The sequence below is a fragment of the Strigops habroptila genome, chromosome 1 (assembly GCF_004027225.2).
Source record: "Strigops habroptila isolate Jane chromosome 1, bStrHab1.2.pri, whole genome shotgun sequence".
NCBI classification, from domain to species: Eukaryota; Metazoa; Chordata; class Aves; order Psittaciformes; family Psittacidae; genus Strigops; species Strigops habroptila.
This window is the reverse complement of record NC_044277.2, coordinates 127908170-127926296: the sequence shown is the minus strand read 5'-3', so window position 1 is coordinate 127926296 and position 18127 is coordinate 127908170. Positions and strand designations below refer to the sequence as shown.

The window sequence follows — 18127 nt, the reverse complement described above, 5'->3', positions numbered from 1 at the left end:
TGAAATCAGTGCCCATGTAAAAAGATATATGCAGTTCTAAATGCAGCTGTGAAATTGGAAGCAAATAATGAAGCTGAAAGGAAAGAAGAGTCAGAGAAAGAGTAAAAGTTGTGCTTTCTAGTTGAAGCACCAGGAGATATGTTCTTAACTAGCACCTAACTTATTTGAGCAGCTGAACTGGTTTTTAGTTGTAGATAAAGCTTAGGCAGAGCTACATTCCTCTTCTTTTTAACCAAACAAATCTATGACATAACAGCTCTGCAGGCTGGAATAGCTGGGCTCACACAGTGGGTGCTCTGGGTCATGTGTGTGCCATCCAGTGTTCTCACTTGAGTAACTGTACCATTTTGTGGGACTTATTTCCTCAACAGCTGTGGATATCATGACCAGCACCCAACAAGCTTAAGCTGCTGTGTATCCCTTAAACATGATGTGTTTACTACAATACAGTTTTTACAAAAGTGTAATTACTTTTTAAAATCAAGTTAAAATTCCTCTGTAGTCTTATGTCTAGGTTCTGTAATGATTAACTGTTGTCAAAATTACTATCAGATTGAAAACTATGTGGTATGCAGCTTGCTTTACTTTTTAGCAGTTACATTCAGAAAATTATCCAACAATTTTGTTAAGCCCTCTAAATTATTATTGAGTTTATTTTAAATATTATTACCAGTTGACATATTTTAAAATACTCCAGAGATCCTGCAAGTGAATTATGCGGGTATTTACTTAATAGCACTGGTCACTTATTGTCAGCCTATTGATTTCACTTAGCTTTGGATGACACAAATTCTAACGTGAGGAGTAAGTGATGTGGTAAACTGTTACACATCGTGTTTAGTCATGCCCTTGGAAGCTGTCATAAATAGTTTCTTAATCAAATGCCTATTTCAAGAAGATACTAGGGAGAACTGAACTTATCTTTGCAGACAGTCACAGACATATTTAAAGTTGCAAGTAGGCACAAGATGGTTTTAGGATGTTTTGAAAGGCAGCTTTGGTAACAATTTAATTGAAAGCGTTAAAGGCTGTAAGCCAGACTCTTCTATTATGCAACTCGATACAACATACCTGAAGAATAAGCTTAACATCGAATGCTAGTCACATAAAAAGTGATGTGTTCATAGCTAACAAAATATTTCATCTGTTTTAAGAAAGCATCTTAATTATGGAGTACAGTTAATCCACTTGCTAAAGTAAGACTCATTTCTTCGTTTCTTTATTTGTTTTATTCTTTCTGTGGCTTTTTAAAGTTTTAAAACAGCTATTTTTTTTTAAAGCATAAACCTAATTTGTTTTTTCTTTTATTCTACAAGAGCTTTATCACTTTGATATGTATTTCATTTTGAGTGCCTTTATTTGTATATAGCCAGGCTATTGTGTTACATGGTTTGGGCTGATATTAGCTGGTAGAAAGAGAGAAGCCTATTTTGGCAAACCCTGGGTTTTATGCAAGAGAACATCTCTGAACTCTGTGTGGTGTAGCTGGACTCTCATAGCCTAAAAGAAAACTAGACTCTAAAAGCAAGCACATCTGTCCCCTTACAATTGTAAGGATTATACATTTTGAGTTTAAGGATAAGGATTTACTGGTGATGCCTGAGGAATGGTACCTGGGTCGGGGCAATCCCAGGCACAGCTGCAGGTTGGGCGGGGAAGAGATTCAGAGCAGCCTGAGGAGAAGGACTTGGGGGTGTTGGTTGATGAGAAGCTTAACACGAGCCGGCAGTGTGCGCTTGCAGCCCTGAAAGCCAACCGTATCCTGGGCTGCATCAAAAGAAGCGTGACCAGCGGGTCAAAGGAGTTGATCCTGCCCCTCTGCTCTGCTCTTGTGAGACCTCACTTGGAGTACTGCGTACAGTTCTGGTGTCCTCAACATAAAAAGGACATGGAGTTATCGGAGCAAGTCCAGAGGAGGGCCACAAGGATGATAAGGGGGCTGGAGCACCTCCTGTATGAAGACAGGCTGAGAGAGTTGGGGCTGTTCAGCCTGGAGAAGAGAAGGCTGCGTGGAGACCTCATAGCAGCCTTCCAGTATCTGAAGGGGGCCTACAAGGATGCTGGGGAGGGACTCTTCATCAGGGACTGTAGTGGTAGGGCAAGGGGTAATGGCTTCAAACTTAAGCAGGGGAAGTTTAGATTAGATATAAGGAAGAAGTTCTTTACAGTGAGAGTGGTGAGGCACTGGAATGGGTTGCCCAAGGAAGTTGTGGTAAATGCTCCATCCCTGGCAGTTTTCAAGGCCAGGTTGGACAGAGCCTTGGGCCACATGGTTTAGTGCGAGGTGTCCCTGCCCACGGCAGGGGGGTTGGAACTAGATGATCTTAAGGTCCTTTCCAACCCTTACGATTCTATGTTTCTAACTGCTCTGTGTTTTAGCTACAAGGCAAGTTATGGGCCCTCTTTTGCCTTCCTGTCATCTGGCTTATACTTGAATGGTTTTTTTCTGAAACTGGCTATCTGACCTCCAGCTATGTGGTGGTTTAGTCAGTAGCAAGGGGCAGGAGAGATTCCTCCATGTGATTCTATGATTCGGCTACAGAGGGATGACTCAGAACAGCTATCACAGCATGAGCTACATAGAGGCTGCAAAAGCCAGCAAGTAAGCACACGTGTGAGTAGTCCATGTGTACTATTCCAGTCGTACTGCTAGCAAGGTATCTGGCTTGAGGGTATTTCAATTGTGTCTTTAAAAATTGCGCTATACCCCTCAGCCCTGTCCATCCGAGTAATCAAGTTTGGATCAACGTTTTTAGAAATACTATTTCCTTGTGCATACTGGACAGAGATTCATTCAGTTTGTGCCTCAGGGTGCTGCTCAGATAAACTGTCCAGTCTCAGTGTGTAGGTAAACATTGTGTAGGCAACATATGTGAAAGAAAAAGATAGAGGCAAAATCACATTCTTCATTCATGGCAGTTTTGAGTCTATTTGAGCGTACCCGCATTTAGAACTCCTTTGCTCGTAGAACTATTCATGCTTGCAAGAAATGCAAGTTCCTTTCCTGATTATTAGATTCACAGAATCACAGAATGGTTTGAGTTGGAAGGGACCTTAAAGCTCATGTAGTTCCAACACCCCTGCCACGGACAGGGACACCTTCCACTAGACCAGGTTGCTCAAAGCCCCGTCTAACCTGGCCTTGAACACTGCCAGGAATGGGGCAATTACTGCATGAAGACTGCTTTGGAGCAGGGAACAAGTCCATGTTCTGTGCAGAGGGATGTTGAGAACAATCAGAATTACTACAAAATTAATGTATTAAAACGTCATATTGGTGTGAGAGACAAAGGGAATGCATCTTTGTTAATAAGTTGTGTTGTAACTTGTTTTTCTCCTGCTGACTGTTCTTTTACTCTCCAAGGAGAGATGTCACCACATGTCTTTGTAACTTTTTCTCTCATTTTTGTATGCTTTTTCATTAGTCTAGTAATTTTATTTTTTGGAGGAAAGTATACTAGCTTGGCCTTACATAAAAGTCTTAGAATTCTAAGTTATTTGGATGGTTTGCCTTCCAGGAGGATGTAGACCCTCAGCTGTAGACAGGAAGTCAAAGATGGGACATAAATTTCACACAGATGTGGTCAAAGAAGTAGAATTTGAGTCATGAGATGAAAGTTGCAGGATGGACATTCAACTTTAAATGTTAAGGTGTGATGCAAGGATTCTTTCAAATTTCAGTGCATAACTTAAACATGTATTTTTTATGTTGTATTCTCCAATCAGTCCCTCCTCAACAGACTGACTGAGAGGTACTTGCAAGCAACTAGCTAGATTTAATTAAGAGTATCAATTAGGGAGATCTGTGATATCAAATGCTTACCAATGAGCTTGTGGACAGCCACTCACTGTGTCTCGCTGCCCAAAACACTGACGTTTGAGTTACTTTAAAGCTGCTTTTGAAATTTTGAGAGAGCAGTTGGAGAAGAGAAGGCTGCATGGAGACCTCATAGCAACCTTCCAGTATCTGAAGGGGGTCTACAAGGATGCTGGGGAGGGACTCTTCATCAGGGACTGTAGTGATAGGACAAGGGGTAATGGCTTCAAACTTAAAGAGAGGAAGTTTAGATTAGATATAAAGAAGAAGTTCTTTACTGTGAGGATGATGAGGCACTGGAATGGGTTGCCCAAGGGAAATTGTGGTAAATGCTCCATCCCTGGCAGTGTTCAAGGCCGGGTTGGACAGAGCCTTGGTTGACATGGTTTAGTGCGAGGTGTCCCTGCCCATGGCAGGGGGGTTGGAACTAGATGATCTAAAGGTCCTTTCCAACCCAAACCATTCTGTGATTCTTTGATTCTGTAAGAACAGGTACATATTAGGTTTTCTGTAGCAAAACAGAGTTTAATGTTGAATTCCAGTTCCTGCAACTGTAAAGTAACTGGGTTTGTAATAGTGTAGTTACTTTGGTTTATATTTCTGTAACCAAGATTGGAATGTGGCCTTTACCCCACTGAACTGACACTATCATCCTAAAAATTTGGAAGCCACAAGACTGGGATGTGAACAATAGCCCAGCACATGTGCACACATACTTTGCCCCTCAGAATCTCTTGTGTTTTGTTTATTTCTCTCCCCAAAGGAGAAGTTTTAATTTTGTTTTTTCGTAGGCTATACAATTTTTCCTCTGAACCATCTCAAATAAATTATCTGTAATAAAGAGGAATTTTTCCAACCAGTTAGTTACTGCAGCCGTGTGCTGGTATTTCAGATTATTCACAGTCCGTGGGAGTTGTATAATGAACATTTTAATGCCTGAACAGAATACGTACATTGAAATGGATGAAAGCGAGCCTCCTCTTATTTTGGAGAGCTGGATGTCTATTATGCATAATACTCCATATGATGTTAGTACCTATAGGAGGGGACAAAAAGTGTGTTTTAGACTGAAAGAATGGAAAAAATGCTCATGTTTCCTCTGCACGGTTTTTCAGCATTCCCCAAGAGATTCCAATGCATCACTTACTCTTTCCAAAGACCTTTCCATTTTGTTGCAGTTACTAATGAAAGGTAGCCCAGTCTTTCTGTACAACACTGATAATCACAAATGACATGAAGCTGCTCCTGCACATTTGTATGCAAAATTCTGTAACCTGTGATAGCTAAAGCGTTTCATGTCTTGTACTGCACATCAACAGCTTAGATGTTTGCAAACTGCTGTGTTCATTTTTTTCTTCAAAAGTGCCAACAACCAATCTATGTTGTCAATAGAATATGTGACAGAAAGGAAACACCTGTGTTATCAAAATATACTGTGTTAAATTTACTGTAAAATATGTACTTTTTTGCTCATGCTAGAAGTTTATATGAAGAAGTGCTGTATTTTTTAGTCTGTCCCCATTAGGACAGAGAAGAGGTTTTGTCAGATCCTGAGTAAGGATGGCACAGTGCACCAGAAGTTGAGAAGCATTCAAATATGTGATACCTACCTACTTAAAATTTTATGATTAAACTGATGACCCCAGATCTCACAGGGTAAAAATGTCCTGGTCTGTTGTTTGAAGGTTTTTATCTTTTTAACCTGCAGTATATGACACAGTTTGCCTATTGGATAGAGCCTCTGGCATTGATATCATCTCATCTGATCTTTAGCAATGGCATGTTTTTTGTATTTTGAGGATTAAGATAGTTGCGTACTTAATCTTTTACCTCTGTCATTTCTCCTTTTCCCCTTTCTCCTAGCTTGCTCCCCCCCCACGTCTCTCTGTCTTCCCCACATACACATTTTTGAGTTCCTCCTTACTGGTGACTAGGGCTAAAACTAGGTGACTACTTGTTGAGTGAAACTGAGCTTGAAAGTGCTGTATTTCTCAGCTTGTAATAGGAGAAAAACAGATAAACTGTGCTGAACTGCTTTTGTTCTGCTACTAGCTCCATGTGTAAAATGCATCCATACGTGATCAGTAACTGCTTCGTCTTCGCTTAGTGCCTGGTGCACTGCAACAGCCTGTAAATGATTTGCTCGATTGGGGTGTTATGTTTTGCAGGAGGCCAGCACTACTTAACCTGGGGTTTTTTTGTATCTACGTGTGTGTGTGGTGGGTCTGCTGTGTGTTCCTGGCTGCCTGCAAAACTTAACACTGCAGCCCATCAAGTTATTTATAGACTCACAGTGGAACAGACAGCAGAGGATCCACCACACATACATACCAAGGGGAATGCTATTATATGCTGCTGCGGCGTAGAAGGCTCAAATCCCACTCCCATGTGAATTTCTTATTGCTATCAGATTGATTCAAATCTTTCTGAATCCCGACGAAGGACTTGCCACAGCTTCACTCGACTATAGCCCAGTCTTAGCTTTTCAGCAGCTTGCAGTGCTGGTTGTCAGAGGAAAAGCCAAGTCTCTTGTACCTGAGGAGCATTTCAGTTTTCCTATATTGATAGTAAGATTTTTTCCTTCCTCCTAAAACCCCTTATGGTGTGTTTTACAAGGTTGCCAAAGTGATACCTCACAGGGCCTGTAGGTAGAGAACAGTAACATATATTAACATGAATAGATTTCGTATTATAGACTTATTTGGTAACATACTGTATTAGGAGACCACCTCTAAGAAACCTCAAACACATCATATACTTGTGCAGACAACCACATCTGTTAAATGGCTTACTTCTGCTAGTGTTTTTATACCAGTCCCATACAGGTGGCAGAACTGGCTGCTAGCTCAAGCAGTAGGTAGCTTTTTGAACAATTTAGAGATAAAGATGGTTGACAGATGGTTGTGCTATCGCTGCTGGCATACTTTTGCCAAGAGCTTCGATCAGATAGTGGTAAGTGCTGAATGAAGACTCTTGCTTAAGCTGCAGTGATTGAATGTGCTGAAAATGCTCTTTATAACAAACTCTTCAGAGAATTTTTTGGCCCAGGAATTTTTATTGATTGTTCAGTATGATCATGCTAATAACTTTTCTTATGGGGGAAAAAAAAAAAGACTTGGAGAGGACAAGAACAAGGAAATATAAAGCCTAGGCCTGCAAATGACAGAGGCATTGGCACTGAGCTCATGTCTGTCCAAACACCGTTTGAGTATTTCACATCAAATGAACAAATTTTTGGAGCCAAAGTTAGAACAGAGCTTTCACGTGCTTCCCAGGCGTCTGGACTAGTGTCTAGACTGGAGTCTTGTTATCTGTGTTGTGATACAGTGACTCTACACAGAATGGGTATTCCTTCACAGGAATTTTAACCCCAATCCAAAAAAAGTGTGAGCTGGGCGTGGTTTAACCACCTCACACAAAGAAGGGAACTGAACCATGGTCACCTACATGCTGCAGAACACATAGATAATGGAGCTGATCTGCAGCTGTTGATCGAGGGGAATTCTGTCAATTCTGTTCATAGAAAGAGGAATTAATCCTATTATTTGAGTTATTGTTTGCTTGTGGTGTTTTGTTGGGGTGTTTTCTAACAAAAGAGTGATGTTTACCTTCAGTTTTAAATCTGTGAATCTGAGGTGAAAAGATACACGCAGTAGCATTAGGGACATAATCCTTACAGACTCCAGAAGATTTAAAATACTTGTCTGTCCTCAGTGTCTCCACACCATCACTTTAAACGTTGATGGCTCTCCATTTTCTTATGATGAGCTATAGGAGGCATGGTTGATCAGTGATACGGGACAGAGATACAGTACAGTATCACGTATTTATGTACAATTTACCCAGGTTTGCGTTGCACATAGCATGGATGTGCAGCTGTTTAACTACAGGGAATTAATTAACTCAGATCTGTCAGAGTTCATTAACTAATGGAACTGCTAGGTTCCATTAGCACAGTGACACTTTGGTTCTTCCAATGTCACTCATCAATCCTCACTGCATCCTGAGTATCTAGATTTCTAAATTACTTCTATTTTGAGGAGTATCCACTAATGAAGAGTTGATTGCATTTTCTTAGCTCAGAAAGGAAGCAGGGCTGTGTATACAGAGGTTCAATTATGAACCTGCTGGAGCAATTTTGAACCCAGCTACCTATCTCAACTCAAATGCTACCTTAATTATTTATGTATTACTTGAAAGGAAACCTAAAAATATTCAGAGAAATAGTTCTCTTATCTTTTAGAATGATCTGCATAGCTATCTTCTTATTAAGGTGAATTGCTGCATTGATATTATGTATGAGATGTCACTTATCAATAGATCCTTTGGCACATGGATTCAAAAATGTGATGTGGAAGCATTTTAAGAAGAAAGGAGACTTCAGATTAATTTGTACCTTTACAGAAATGGAGGTTGCTTTAATATGTAGATGCATGCCACTACTTATCTTGAGTAGGAAAAAATGCCTCTTCATGAATCTAGCAGAGAATTCCTCATGGCAAGACTGAAAACCAAACCATGTTATACGATTGATTCTGGTAGTGGAAGAACCTCAGCCCCTCTTCATATCATCTGTATAAATGAAAAGTATTAATTGAAGAAGAAAATGTCAAGTATTGAGGGTTTTGAGGCTGGATTTTATTGTTGTTTGGATTTTATTGTTTTTTGAGGCAGGATTCTTTTGAGGCTGAGAGAGTTGGGCTTGTTCAGCCTGGAGGAGAGGAGGCTCTGGGGAGACTTCACAACAGCCCTCCAGTGCCTTAAGGGAGCCTATAAGAAAGCTGGAGAGGGACTTTTTACAAGGGCATGTAGTGATAGGACAAAAGAATGGCTATAAGCTGGAAGAGGGTAGATTTAGATTAGACATTAGGAAGAAATTCTTTATAATAAAGGTGGTAAGACACTGGTACAGGCTGCCCAGAGAAGCTGTGGCTGCCCCATCCCTGACAGTGTTCAAGGCCAGGTTGGACGGGGCTTTGAGCAACCTGTTCTAGTGGAAGGTGTCCCTGCCTGTGGCAGGGGGTTGGAACTGGATGAGCTTTAAGGTCCCTTCCAACCCAAACCATTCAGTGATTCTATGATGCTGTGATTCTCTGTTTGGCTTCTTCGAGTGCAAATAAAACACTGTCAGTACGTGACATCAGGCAAGTTTTGGAGGCACCTGGTACAGCCTTAGCATAAATTGCAGCATCCTGTGGAGTTTTAAATTAACACCAGCTCGTCTTGTACTGCCAACATACTCTTTTGCAGGATGCTTGCCAGAATGCAGACTGTTTCAGCCCTTTTCCAGTCATGCCTTGCGGTGTACCTGGTGTGCACCCAGGCCCACGCTGCGAAAGGGAGCAGTGGGCATGCAGTCCTTCTGCTGGATCTGGCTGTTTTCCAAAAGGTGTCAGGAGTGTGCAGTGCAGCCCAAGTGCTGTCTTGCAGTGTGGTTCATTCCTCTCTTGTTCTATGTTCAGGTGGGAAAGGTGACCATGGAGCAGTTAATCTTTTTAATGTGTTTTATATGGTAGCTACATGGGATTTGTGCCTTATTCCGGGGACGATTATCTGATGGTCGTTCTATGCATTCCTTATGCATTTGAGTAGGGCACAACTGTCATTTCCCAGTGATACTTCGGCTACATCTATACTGGTAAGTAAAACGGGACAGGGATGGTTCTCCTGTCCTCGGGCTAAAAGTCACAGCATGCCTCATGTCCATATGGCTGAGTTCTTGTTTCCCAAAAGAGGGTGGCTTCATTCAGCCTGTCCTGTGGGAGCAGTCCCTGGCCTGTGCTCTCCCATGAACCATGCCCAGCCATTGTCTGGGAACATGTTAGCTGGCAGGAGCCAAAACTATGTCGGGGAGCAGGCTTACAATAGAACAGCAAGGGCAGGGGCATGCCAGCACATGCCCTGCCCCTCCTTCCATTCCTGATACAAATGTAACTGTATCAATACTGATGTTCCCTGAGTTTAGCAGCATCTTTAAATCACGTTTCCCATCATATAATCAGGGCTAACGTTACGGTTCTGTTAATTTTTTAAAACTGTATTAAATGGAAAGTCAAATAATATTACAGCAAAACAGAGTGCAAATAATGGAACACAGCTGGTTTGTTCTTTTGTGGGAATGCAGTATAAAGCAGAGGTAATACCTGCAGAGACTTTATTTTGTTAGCTAAAAAGGGTAGTGTGTGTTTTTCAAGCTATGCTTAAACCAGACTAGTACATATGTAAATTGAAATGCATGTATGTGAAGTTCCAGCTGGGGGGGGAAATCCTGAACAGATTGAGGCAAGGAAATGAATCGTTAGGGGAACATCAGTAAATATTCAGATATCCTCATAGTTCCTTAAATAAATGCACATTTGTAAAATATCAGATTGCATATTCCAAACACAACTTTAACTCTGTCCCTGTACCCATTCCCAGTCTTATTCTGCAAACCAGAAAACCCCTACAGTCAGTAACTCTACATCAAATAAATTCTGAGTATGAGTTACAACCATCACACAATATGGTTATGTTGGAATATTTTTACTATTTAATAACAGACAAAGTGGATATTTTATTTTGGAATCAAAGTGCTGTTATGTGGATTTATGGTTTATAAGGTTGGCAGTGTTTCTGAGTACTTTCTTTTCCAAAGTACATAAATATAAAGTGGTAAAAGTTTTGTTTTTAGCTTATAAATGTAGTTAATCATCTGCTCAAACAATAAAAAATTCTATTTATTAATGGCCAAGAAATGTTAGGGGGTTTTGGTTTTTCTTTTTACAAGAGATTCATTTAAGACAACTGGATGAAATGAATAGGCAGTGAATATCACAATGGTTTAGGGGGGATCATGGCACACCACTTGATCGTGTGGAACTTCAGGCATTAATCCACTGGAGTCATTACTGCCTCTGTGTCTTATTTAAAGGTCACGGTCTTTTTAAAGGTCTTGGTTGGTGAGGAGAGGAACTCTTGGTGTTTGATGCCTCACGGGCGTGCATGGGTGTGTGCTCTGTGCCTGCCGTGTTCAAGTATGTTCCCCACTTGGAATCTGCAGCACTGAGCAGTGGGTGGGCAGTAACGTGCAAGAGCTCTTGGGGGCTACACGAGGATTTGTATTGATCGTTCTTTTCTTACATCCTGTTTTTTATCGTGGTTACAGTATATGCAAACACGTCAGGCAATTAGGCATGTGAAGACCTGGCTCTGCTTGATTATTTGACTTCCTGCAACTAATAATGAGATTTTTGAAAGATTTAGTGCTATGCCATTGAATATAAAAGAGGATTGGAGGCCTGTATGTGCAGTGGGGTTAGGTGTGGTAGATGAAATTTGTCCTGGCATCCTTATTGAAGCCTTCCTGTAGGCACTATCAGCTGCAATCAGCACTGTTGCCAGAAATAACATTGCAGTGTTAGAAACATGGGTGTTTTAAGGGTATAGCCGGGGGACTTGAAATGTTCACTTATTTGTTTAAATTAATAAAGACCCACAAGATTCTTTTTCTTTCCCGGATTGTTGTCATTTTAATTCTTTTTAATATCCTTCATAAATACTGCTGGCATCCAAATTACATATAACTACTTAGGAAAAAGCTCAAGTGTCATTGTGGCACATTGAAAATATCCCCTCACATGCACAGTAACAGCCTAAAATGAAATAAATTCCCAGCAGGATTGAGAGGAGATGAAAGGATCCTTAAGATACAACTTAACCATCATGTCAGTCAACGTTATGCCCACACTTTGAACAGTGTATTCTCTTTCAGTTGCTAGAATTTCTGTTCTCTTTTTTGTGATAATAAGGACTAGAAATGATCAACGAAAGTTCTGAATTATGCGCAGGCTATTCCCATTGGATACTGCAATAATGATTCCTAGCATAAGAGTGAGTTTTGATTCTCAGAAAGTTATACAGTGATTCTGAAATTCCTGGAAGAGTCCCGTTCTTCACGTTATTTACTACCTCTTTCCAGTAAGACTGTGGCTGTGAGAATAAAACCAGTTAAAATCAGGACACACTCGACCTCTGTGGCACTGCCTTTTCTTGCACTCAGAGGCTGGCTCATAGGCCCAGGCGCTGGACACTGTTCAGTGAACAGGTGACCCTGAGATCAGACTGAGGCAGCGCTACCGGGAAGGAGCAACAGCATAAATTAGAAACTAGTAACCCCAATGATAAATACTTCAAAGGATTGCCCTGTTGAAAGCTTCAGTACGTGCTGCATGATGCCATTTAGCCATCAACTGTAACTGTATAGAATTAAGACTATCTTTTCTATTACATTTGTTGTTTTAAATCAGATAATGCATATTCACTTAAAGATACACTTTGGTTATTTCCAAAAAACAGACTCACAGGGGCTAATCCTGACAGTTCATTGTTCCTGCCATTGTACTGATTGAGTCTCCAAAAGACAGGAACCGGTAGGTTTCCCAGATAGTTATAATAATAGTATTAATAATCAGACTAGTAGAAATGAAGTAATTGTAACACTTGCAAATGCATTTTAATTTGTGCAGGTTAGTTTTTGTGTTTCTCTTTTCGAACAAACTCCAATTCACCACTCAATGTCAGTGTGCTTTATAGACCACTTCTGTGTGCAGGTTTCTGCACACATTGCCTGTGTTACAAATAGTACTCATAATTTTTTACATGTCTTTCCTTCAGAACATGGAAATTACCACAACAGCCTTAGGTTTAGCTTTAGAAAAAGCTTTTTTCAGTGTAAAGGAATCTTATGGTGTCACTTTCAATCTCTCTCCTGTGAAAGTTAAATTTCTTTCTCTTGCTTCATTTTATGTTCAAAAACTTAAATAATTTATTGGTGCAAAGGAATGTGCACTGAATCCAGTAACCAAAAGAGGATGTGGAAAGATTTATTGAGAGAAACATTAAGAGCATTCCTGGCCAGGTGTATTTTATTTCTTTTTCTGTGCAATGGGGGGAAAAATATATACACCTCTAGCCAACTTCATATATGGCTGGAAGCCCATTTAGAAAGCAGTGTCTGTAACTGGGAAGTGCTTCCTGAGAGAAACTGAACCAAAAGCGATGAGGGCACAAAGAGATTGGCATTGCTGAACAGCAAATGTGTGCTAGAGCTTGAAAGCGACTGCAGCGTTTGCCGCCAGAGTGGGTGTTTGCACATGACTTCCACTCTCCTTGTACATTACACAGCAGCGTATACCCATGGAGTATTCCCACTGGAGTAGTGGATTCTTGAGTTCCTCTTTGTGTCCTCAGTCCGTGACAAAAGGTTCTGGGGGAGCAGGACCTGAGTACATACACTTGTGCACTCCTTGCTTAGCAAATTGGAAGTGCCACTCAGTGAGCAGCAAGACACAGCTGTGGTGAACGTCTTTAGGACAATTTTTTCAAACACTGATAAATATTTTTATTGCATATTAGAATATATTACATGAATTTGTGAAAAGTGTAATCTTGTGGGGTGTTACAAACAGTAACAGCTTACTTATTTGATGATTTTTAGGACAAAATTCTAGTGAAATACAAATATAATTTATCCAGGACTTATAAAGGAATGCGGTATAAACTAATTTCTCATTCTGTCCACTTACCTCTCTGGCATGTTTCCTGTAATTTACATACAACACAAGGTTAATAAGAGCATTATAGAATCACAGAACAGTTTGGGTTGGAAGGGACCTTTAAAGGTCCTGTAGTCCAACCCCCTGCAACGAGCAGGGACATCTTCAACTAGATCAGGTTGCTCAGAGCCACGTCAACCTGACCACCATCACCCCTCGTGCTGTCACAACAGGCCTTGCTAAGAAGTCTCCTGCCATCTTTCTTATAGACCCACTTTAAGCATTGAAGGGCTGCAGTAAGGTCTCCCCAGAGTCGAGTCTTCTCCAGGCTGAACAACCCCAACTCTCTCAGCCTTTCCTCATGGGAGAGGTGCTCCAGCCCTCTGATCATTTTCTCTGTCCATGCTTCAACACTGAGAGTGTTCCAGGGACATTTTTCCCCTTTCAGTTTTTCCTTCAACCCCAACTTCTTTGTCTCCACCTCCCCTCTATGGTAGCTGAATAGGCAGGCCCCCTCATGAGTAGCCTTACTCCTTGAAAAGCAGTTTTTAAAGTTATGTTTTTGTGTAAGTTGTTGAAACCATTTCCTCTTTCTCCATTAATCCAAGTTTCTTAAACATCCTCTACAAATTCTTCCTTAATGCAGCATCTTAGAAAAATAGTGGTGATAGATACAGAATCCTCCTGCCCCAGGCAGGAAGCTGTACCTGCACCCCATTTTACATGTATATAGGTCGCGTGTTACAGGACCCTAATGATGAGTTTCCTTCATCTGCCCAATAATCTGTTCCATTGTATACCAGTTCCTATTGTTAAAACAACTCTCTTGACTTTTTATGTCCCGGTTTAAGTTCCCTTAAGTCTACTGCTTCCAGTTTTATTCATCATGGAGAACAGCTCTTGCTTTCTGTTTTTACCTGCCCTTCTGTATTTGAAACTCTTCTAGATTCTCTCCAGAATTCCGTAGACCTTTCTTTTCCCCTGTTGCTTCACAGAAATTGTTCTCTCTATTTCCCTCTCCGGGGATGTGTCTGTGCCTGGCTACACCTATTACTGTTTTCCCAGTGTGCAAATGAAAACATTACTGGTCGCAAGAGGCCCATCTTTTCTAGTCGGTACAATTAGGAAAACTTGGCGATTAGACAAAGGGCTCTTTCAAATGTGAGCTGGAATGCTCATTTAGCAGCACAGAATCAAAGTCTCATTTTATTACTTCTTCCTGTGTTGGTCTCTATACTTGCCTATCAAAACCAGACTACTTTTTGAAGTTATTTGATACAAAGATCAGCCTACACTACTGAAGTCCCAGCGCTTAAATGCCTGTGCGAGTTTAAGTAGTTTGTAGACTTCAGATAGGATTCAGTAGGTGCTTGAAGTTACAGGTCTTTAGCTATGCTACCCAATTAAATCCGTTTTGTTCCAATGTTTTCAAACCCAAAATTTATTTACTACCTTTTAGATCTTAAAAATCAGTTAGGAAGGGAGGGACAGAATCAAGCTTCCATTTGGAGGTCTCTGGATAGATGGCATTAGTTCTTGCAGTTAAAATATATTCCTCTTTAAAGCATAATTTTGCTTGTTAAATCATCATGGAGATTGGAAAATGGATATTACTATGAAACTGTGTTTCCTTAAAATATAAGTTTTAGAAGGTCTTCTAATAAGTACAAATAAATGTTTGGGGGTTTGGTTTTTCTTTTTTCTTTAAACAATCGCACGGTAATTTTGCATACTTGAAAACTAATTTTGAATATTTACCTTTTCCACTTTTGTAATCATATTGTTTTCCCCGCTCCCTTTTTTCTCTCCCTAGGACTGTTTGCTGCTTCAGGAGACAGTAAATTCTGCTGCTGCTCTTATCCTGGCATTAATAAAGGACAGAAACCCAGAGCTGATTGGCCAGCTGTTGGTAGCATAAGACCATAAATCTTCTGTAGCTTTTGGAAATGTTTCTTTTTCCTCATCCATTCACCAAAGGTCTTGAATCATTCTACCCTTTGATGAAAGCTCTGGATTTATGACATTTACTATTAAGATCATTTTACAATGTATTTTTGATACTTAAAATGCAAGTCTGATGTTATGTATAAAGTGTAAAATGATGTACAAATAATTCTGAGATAGACTGGGTACATACTGTGAGGAATGGTACCGGAATGTTTTTGTGAGGTAAATGCTCCATCCCTGGCAGTGTTAAAGGCCATGCTGGATGGAGTCTTGGGCGACATGATCTAGTGTGAGGTATCCCTGCCCGTGGCAGGGGGGTTGGAACTAGATGATCTTAAGGTCCTTTCCAACCGAAACCATTCTGTGATTCTATATGGTTGTTTAAAAAGGTGCACAGAGGACACCAAAGCATTCATGCGGAATTGTCTTTAACTCACGTATGTGTGTTGTACTCTAGGACTGCATGAATTAAATTTGATTTAAGATAAAATAATCCCAAAGCACAGCTCATCTTCTTTATGTTAAACTGTTTTAAATTTGCTGCTATACCTATTAGTGACTGTGGAATTCATTATGTAGTGTAGCCTTCCTGACATCCACAGAAACGATAGTGCAAGAAGTATTTGAAGGGTCACGTCCCTGTCCTCCATGGAATGAAGGTAACCTCAGAACAAAGAAAAGATATGCATGAGAACAGCAAGGTGCTAAGCCCCATTTTTCCAGACGCAGTATGCTCTGGCCGTAGCACTCCTGACTGCTACACTTCTTCCAGTAGCCCTGTGCCATCATTCAGAACTAGCTCCAGTAGCTCCAGTGAGTACTGTATTACGCATACTGTTTGTGTTTGCACGTGTATGTATGTGTATGCATGTACGTGTGTATGCATGCTTAAAGGAAAAGGGTTAAGACTGAAAAAAATGTTTCAGAACCCTATCTGTAGGTAATGGAGAAATAGGAAGGTTCTGTTAGCTTATCTACAAGAATATAATTTTCTTCTCTCGCTGGTTAGCATGTGTGTGTATGAAGTACTGGTGAAGAGAACTAAGTGTGATGAGTTCAGATATATGCTACATTGACATACAAGTGTGGAAAGTTGGGACAGGAAGGTGAAATGGTGAATGGTTATTCCATGGAGTATCTCCAGGTATCACAACCACTAATAGCAATACAAGAAGAGGACAGTCCCTGAAAACACCTGTCCCTCCTTACTCATCAGACTCAGGGATTCCAGCTCTCCCCCAACTTGTGAAGAGGCTAGGTTAATGTCTTATACCTGCCATGACTGGAATAAGGCCTTAGAGAGTATCTCCACCAGAAGCATCCAGTGAGTTCCCCCATTCAGGCTGTCCTGAGCGAGAGCAGTCACTTCAGCAAGTTTCCTTCTGAAACCAGCATTCCTCCCCTTACACCCACTATCTTCCACTCCCTCTGGTGCTCAGACAAAACTTAGGATAGCATGATCCGTGTTTGGTCCCCTTCCCCTTCACCTGACTATCTACATCTCGGTTTTAAATCCCCTTTAGAAGCTGATGTTGATCCCAAACTTCCTTCCCTGCACAATAAAAAGTTGTTAGCTGACTGTTCTGTATCCAAAGCCCGCATTTTCTTCCACACGCAGCTCATCCTAAGACAACAAACGAAGTTCTCGTGCATCATCTGCTTTATTCTTTGCTTCTCTTTTATTTCTACTTTGATTAATAATCTGTCCTTTTCTGACATTGTACAACGTAAGCATTCGTATTAGTTCAGTGTATACAATAGGCATATTTTATTCATATATATATTCATACATGCAGAGTATGCAAATAAATGAAAAACTAAAGAATTTATTATTGGTATTCATAATTTAGCAGGACAGCTTTCACAAATAATTTCCTTAATTTGCTTTTACATTAATAAATTTGATGAAGGAATTTGTCTCACAGGCTTTTAAAAGACACGATGAGAGATATCTCTTTGTCTACATTTTGTGATTCCTCGTCACTTGAAGACTAGAATACATACAACCTGTGATATGTTTTCCCCAAATAATAAGCAACTCAATTTAGAAAATTCTTAATGTTTTCCACTCTAATTTATACATTGTGATACTTCCTTAGCGTTGGTTTGCGTATAAGTTGTCATTTGCTTAAACAGAACCTTTTACTTTGTAGGGTTGTTTTACTTACCTCATTCTCTTAAAAGGATTTCAATCCAATTTGAAAAGTTACTGCAATGAACTGCTGTAATGAAAAATTTGTATTATGGTTGTTTATGGACTTATTTTAAGAAGAGAACAGATAATGCACAACAGAAAGTAAGTTTCAGGTCATCAAACATACTTAGTGATAATCTTAAATGAAAGATAATGAGCTTTATTAATGTGGTGTTAATCCTTGCGTTACTTTTTTTTAATCTTTAACAGTCTTTTTAAATAATGTACAAACACTGAAAAAGCCATTTTGCTGGAAGCAAATCCACCAACAGAGCTACTAAACCAGATCACAAAATACTAGAACTGTGGTAGGAAAAAAAAGAAACTGGACTATGATTAATGCTATTGTGTATCCAAACCAAATTTAAATGGTCTTTGGGATGATTGTTAATACTTACAATGGGAATAAAGATATAAAATGAAATTAAGAAACTGGTTGATTGCTTTTTGTCTGTGCATAGCTTCTCACAAATAGCAATATACATGAGAAACTTGGCAGCCTTTCGTACACACATGCTGTTTTGAATTTAACTAGTGAATCAGTCACCACCCATATTGCTTTGAACATTTGGACAGAGATAACACAGAGTAAATAAAAGCTCAGACTCTGCCACCCTTGCTTACCTTACTCCT

At 40.1% G+C, this 18127-nt stretch overlaps 1 protein-coding gene across 1 annotated transcript in view; it reads left to right on the top strand.

The window, feature by feature from the left end:
* The window catches only part of CRPPA (CDP-L-ribitol pyrophosphorylase A), a 117853-nt gene extending 99935 nt beyond the window's left edge, over window positions 1–17918 (top strand). The window contains exon 10 of the mRNA XM_030504852.1: window positions 15167–17918. Within this exon, the coding sequence (XP_030360712.1) occupies window positions 15167–15271 (105 nt within the window). The 3' untranslated portion in view covers window positions 15272–17918. The remainder of the gene's footprint in view (window positions 1–15166) is intronic.
* Window positions 17919–18127: the final 209 nt, after the last annotated feature.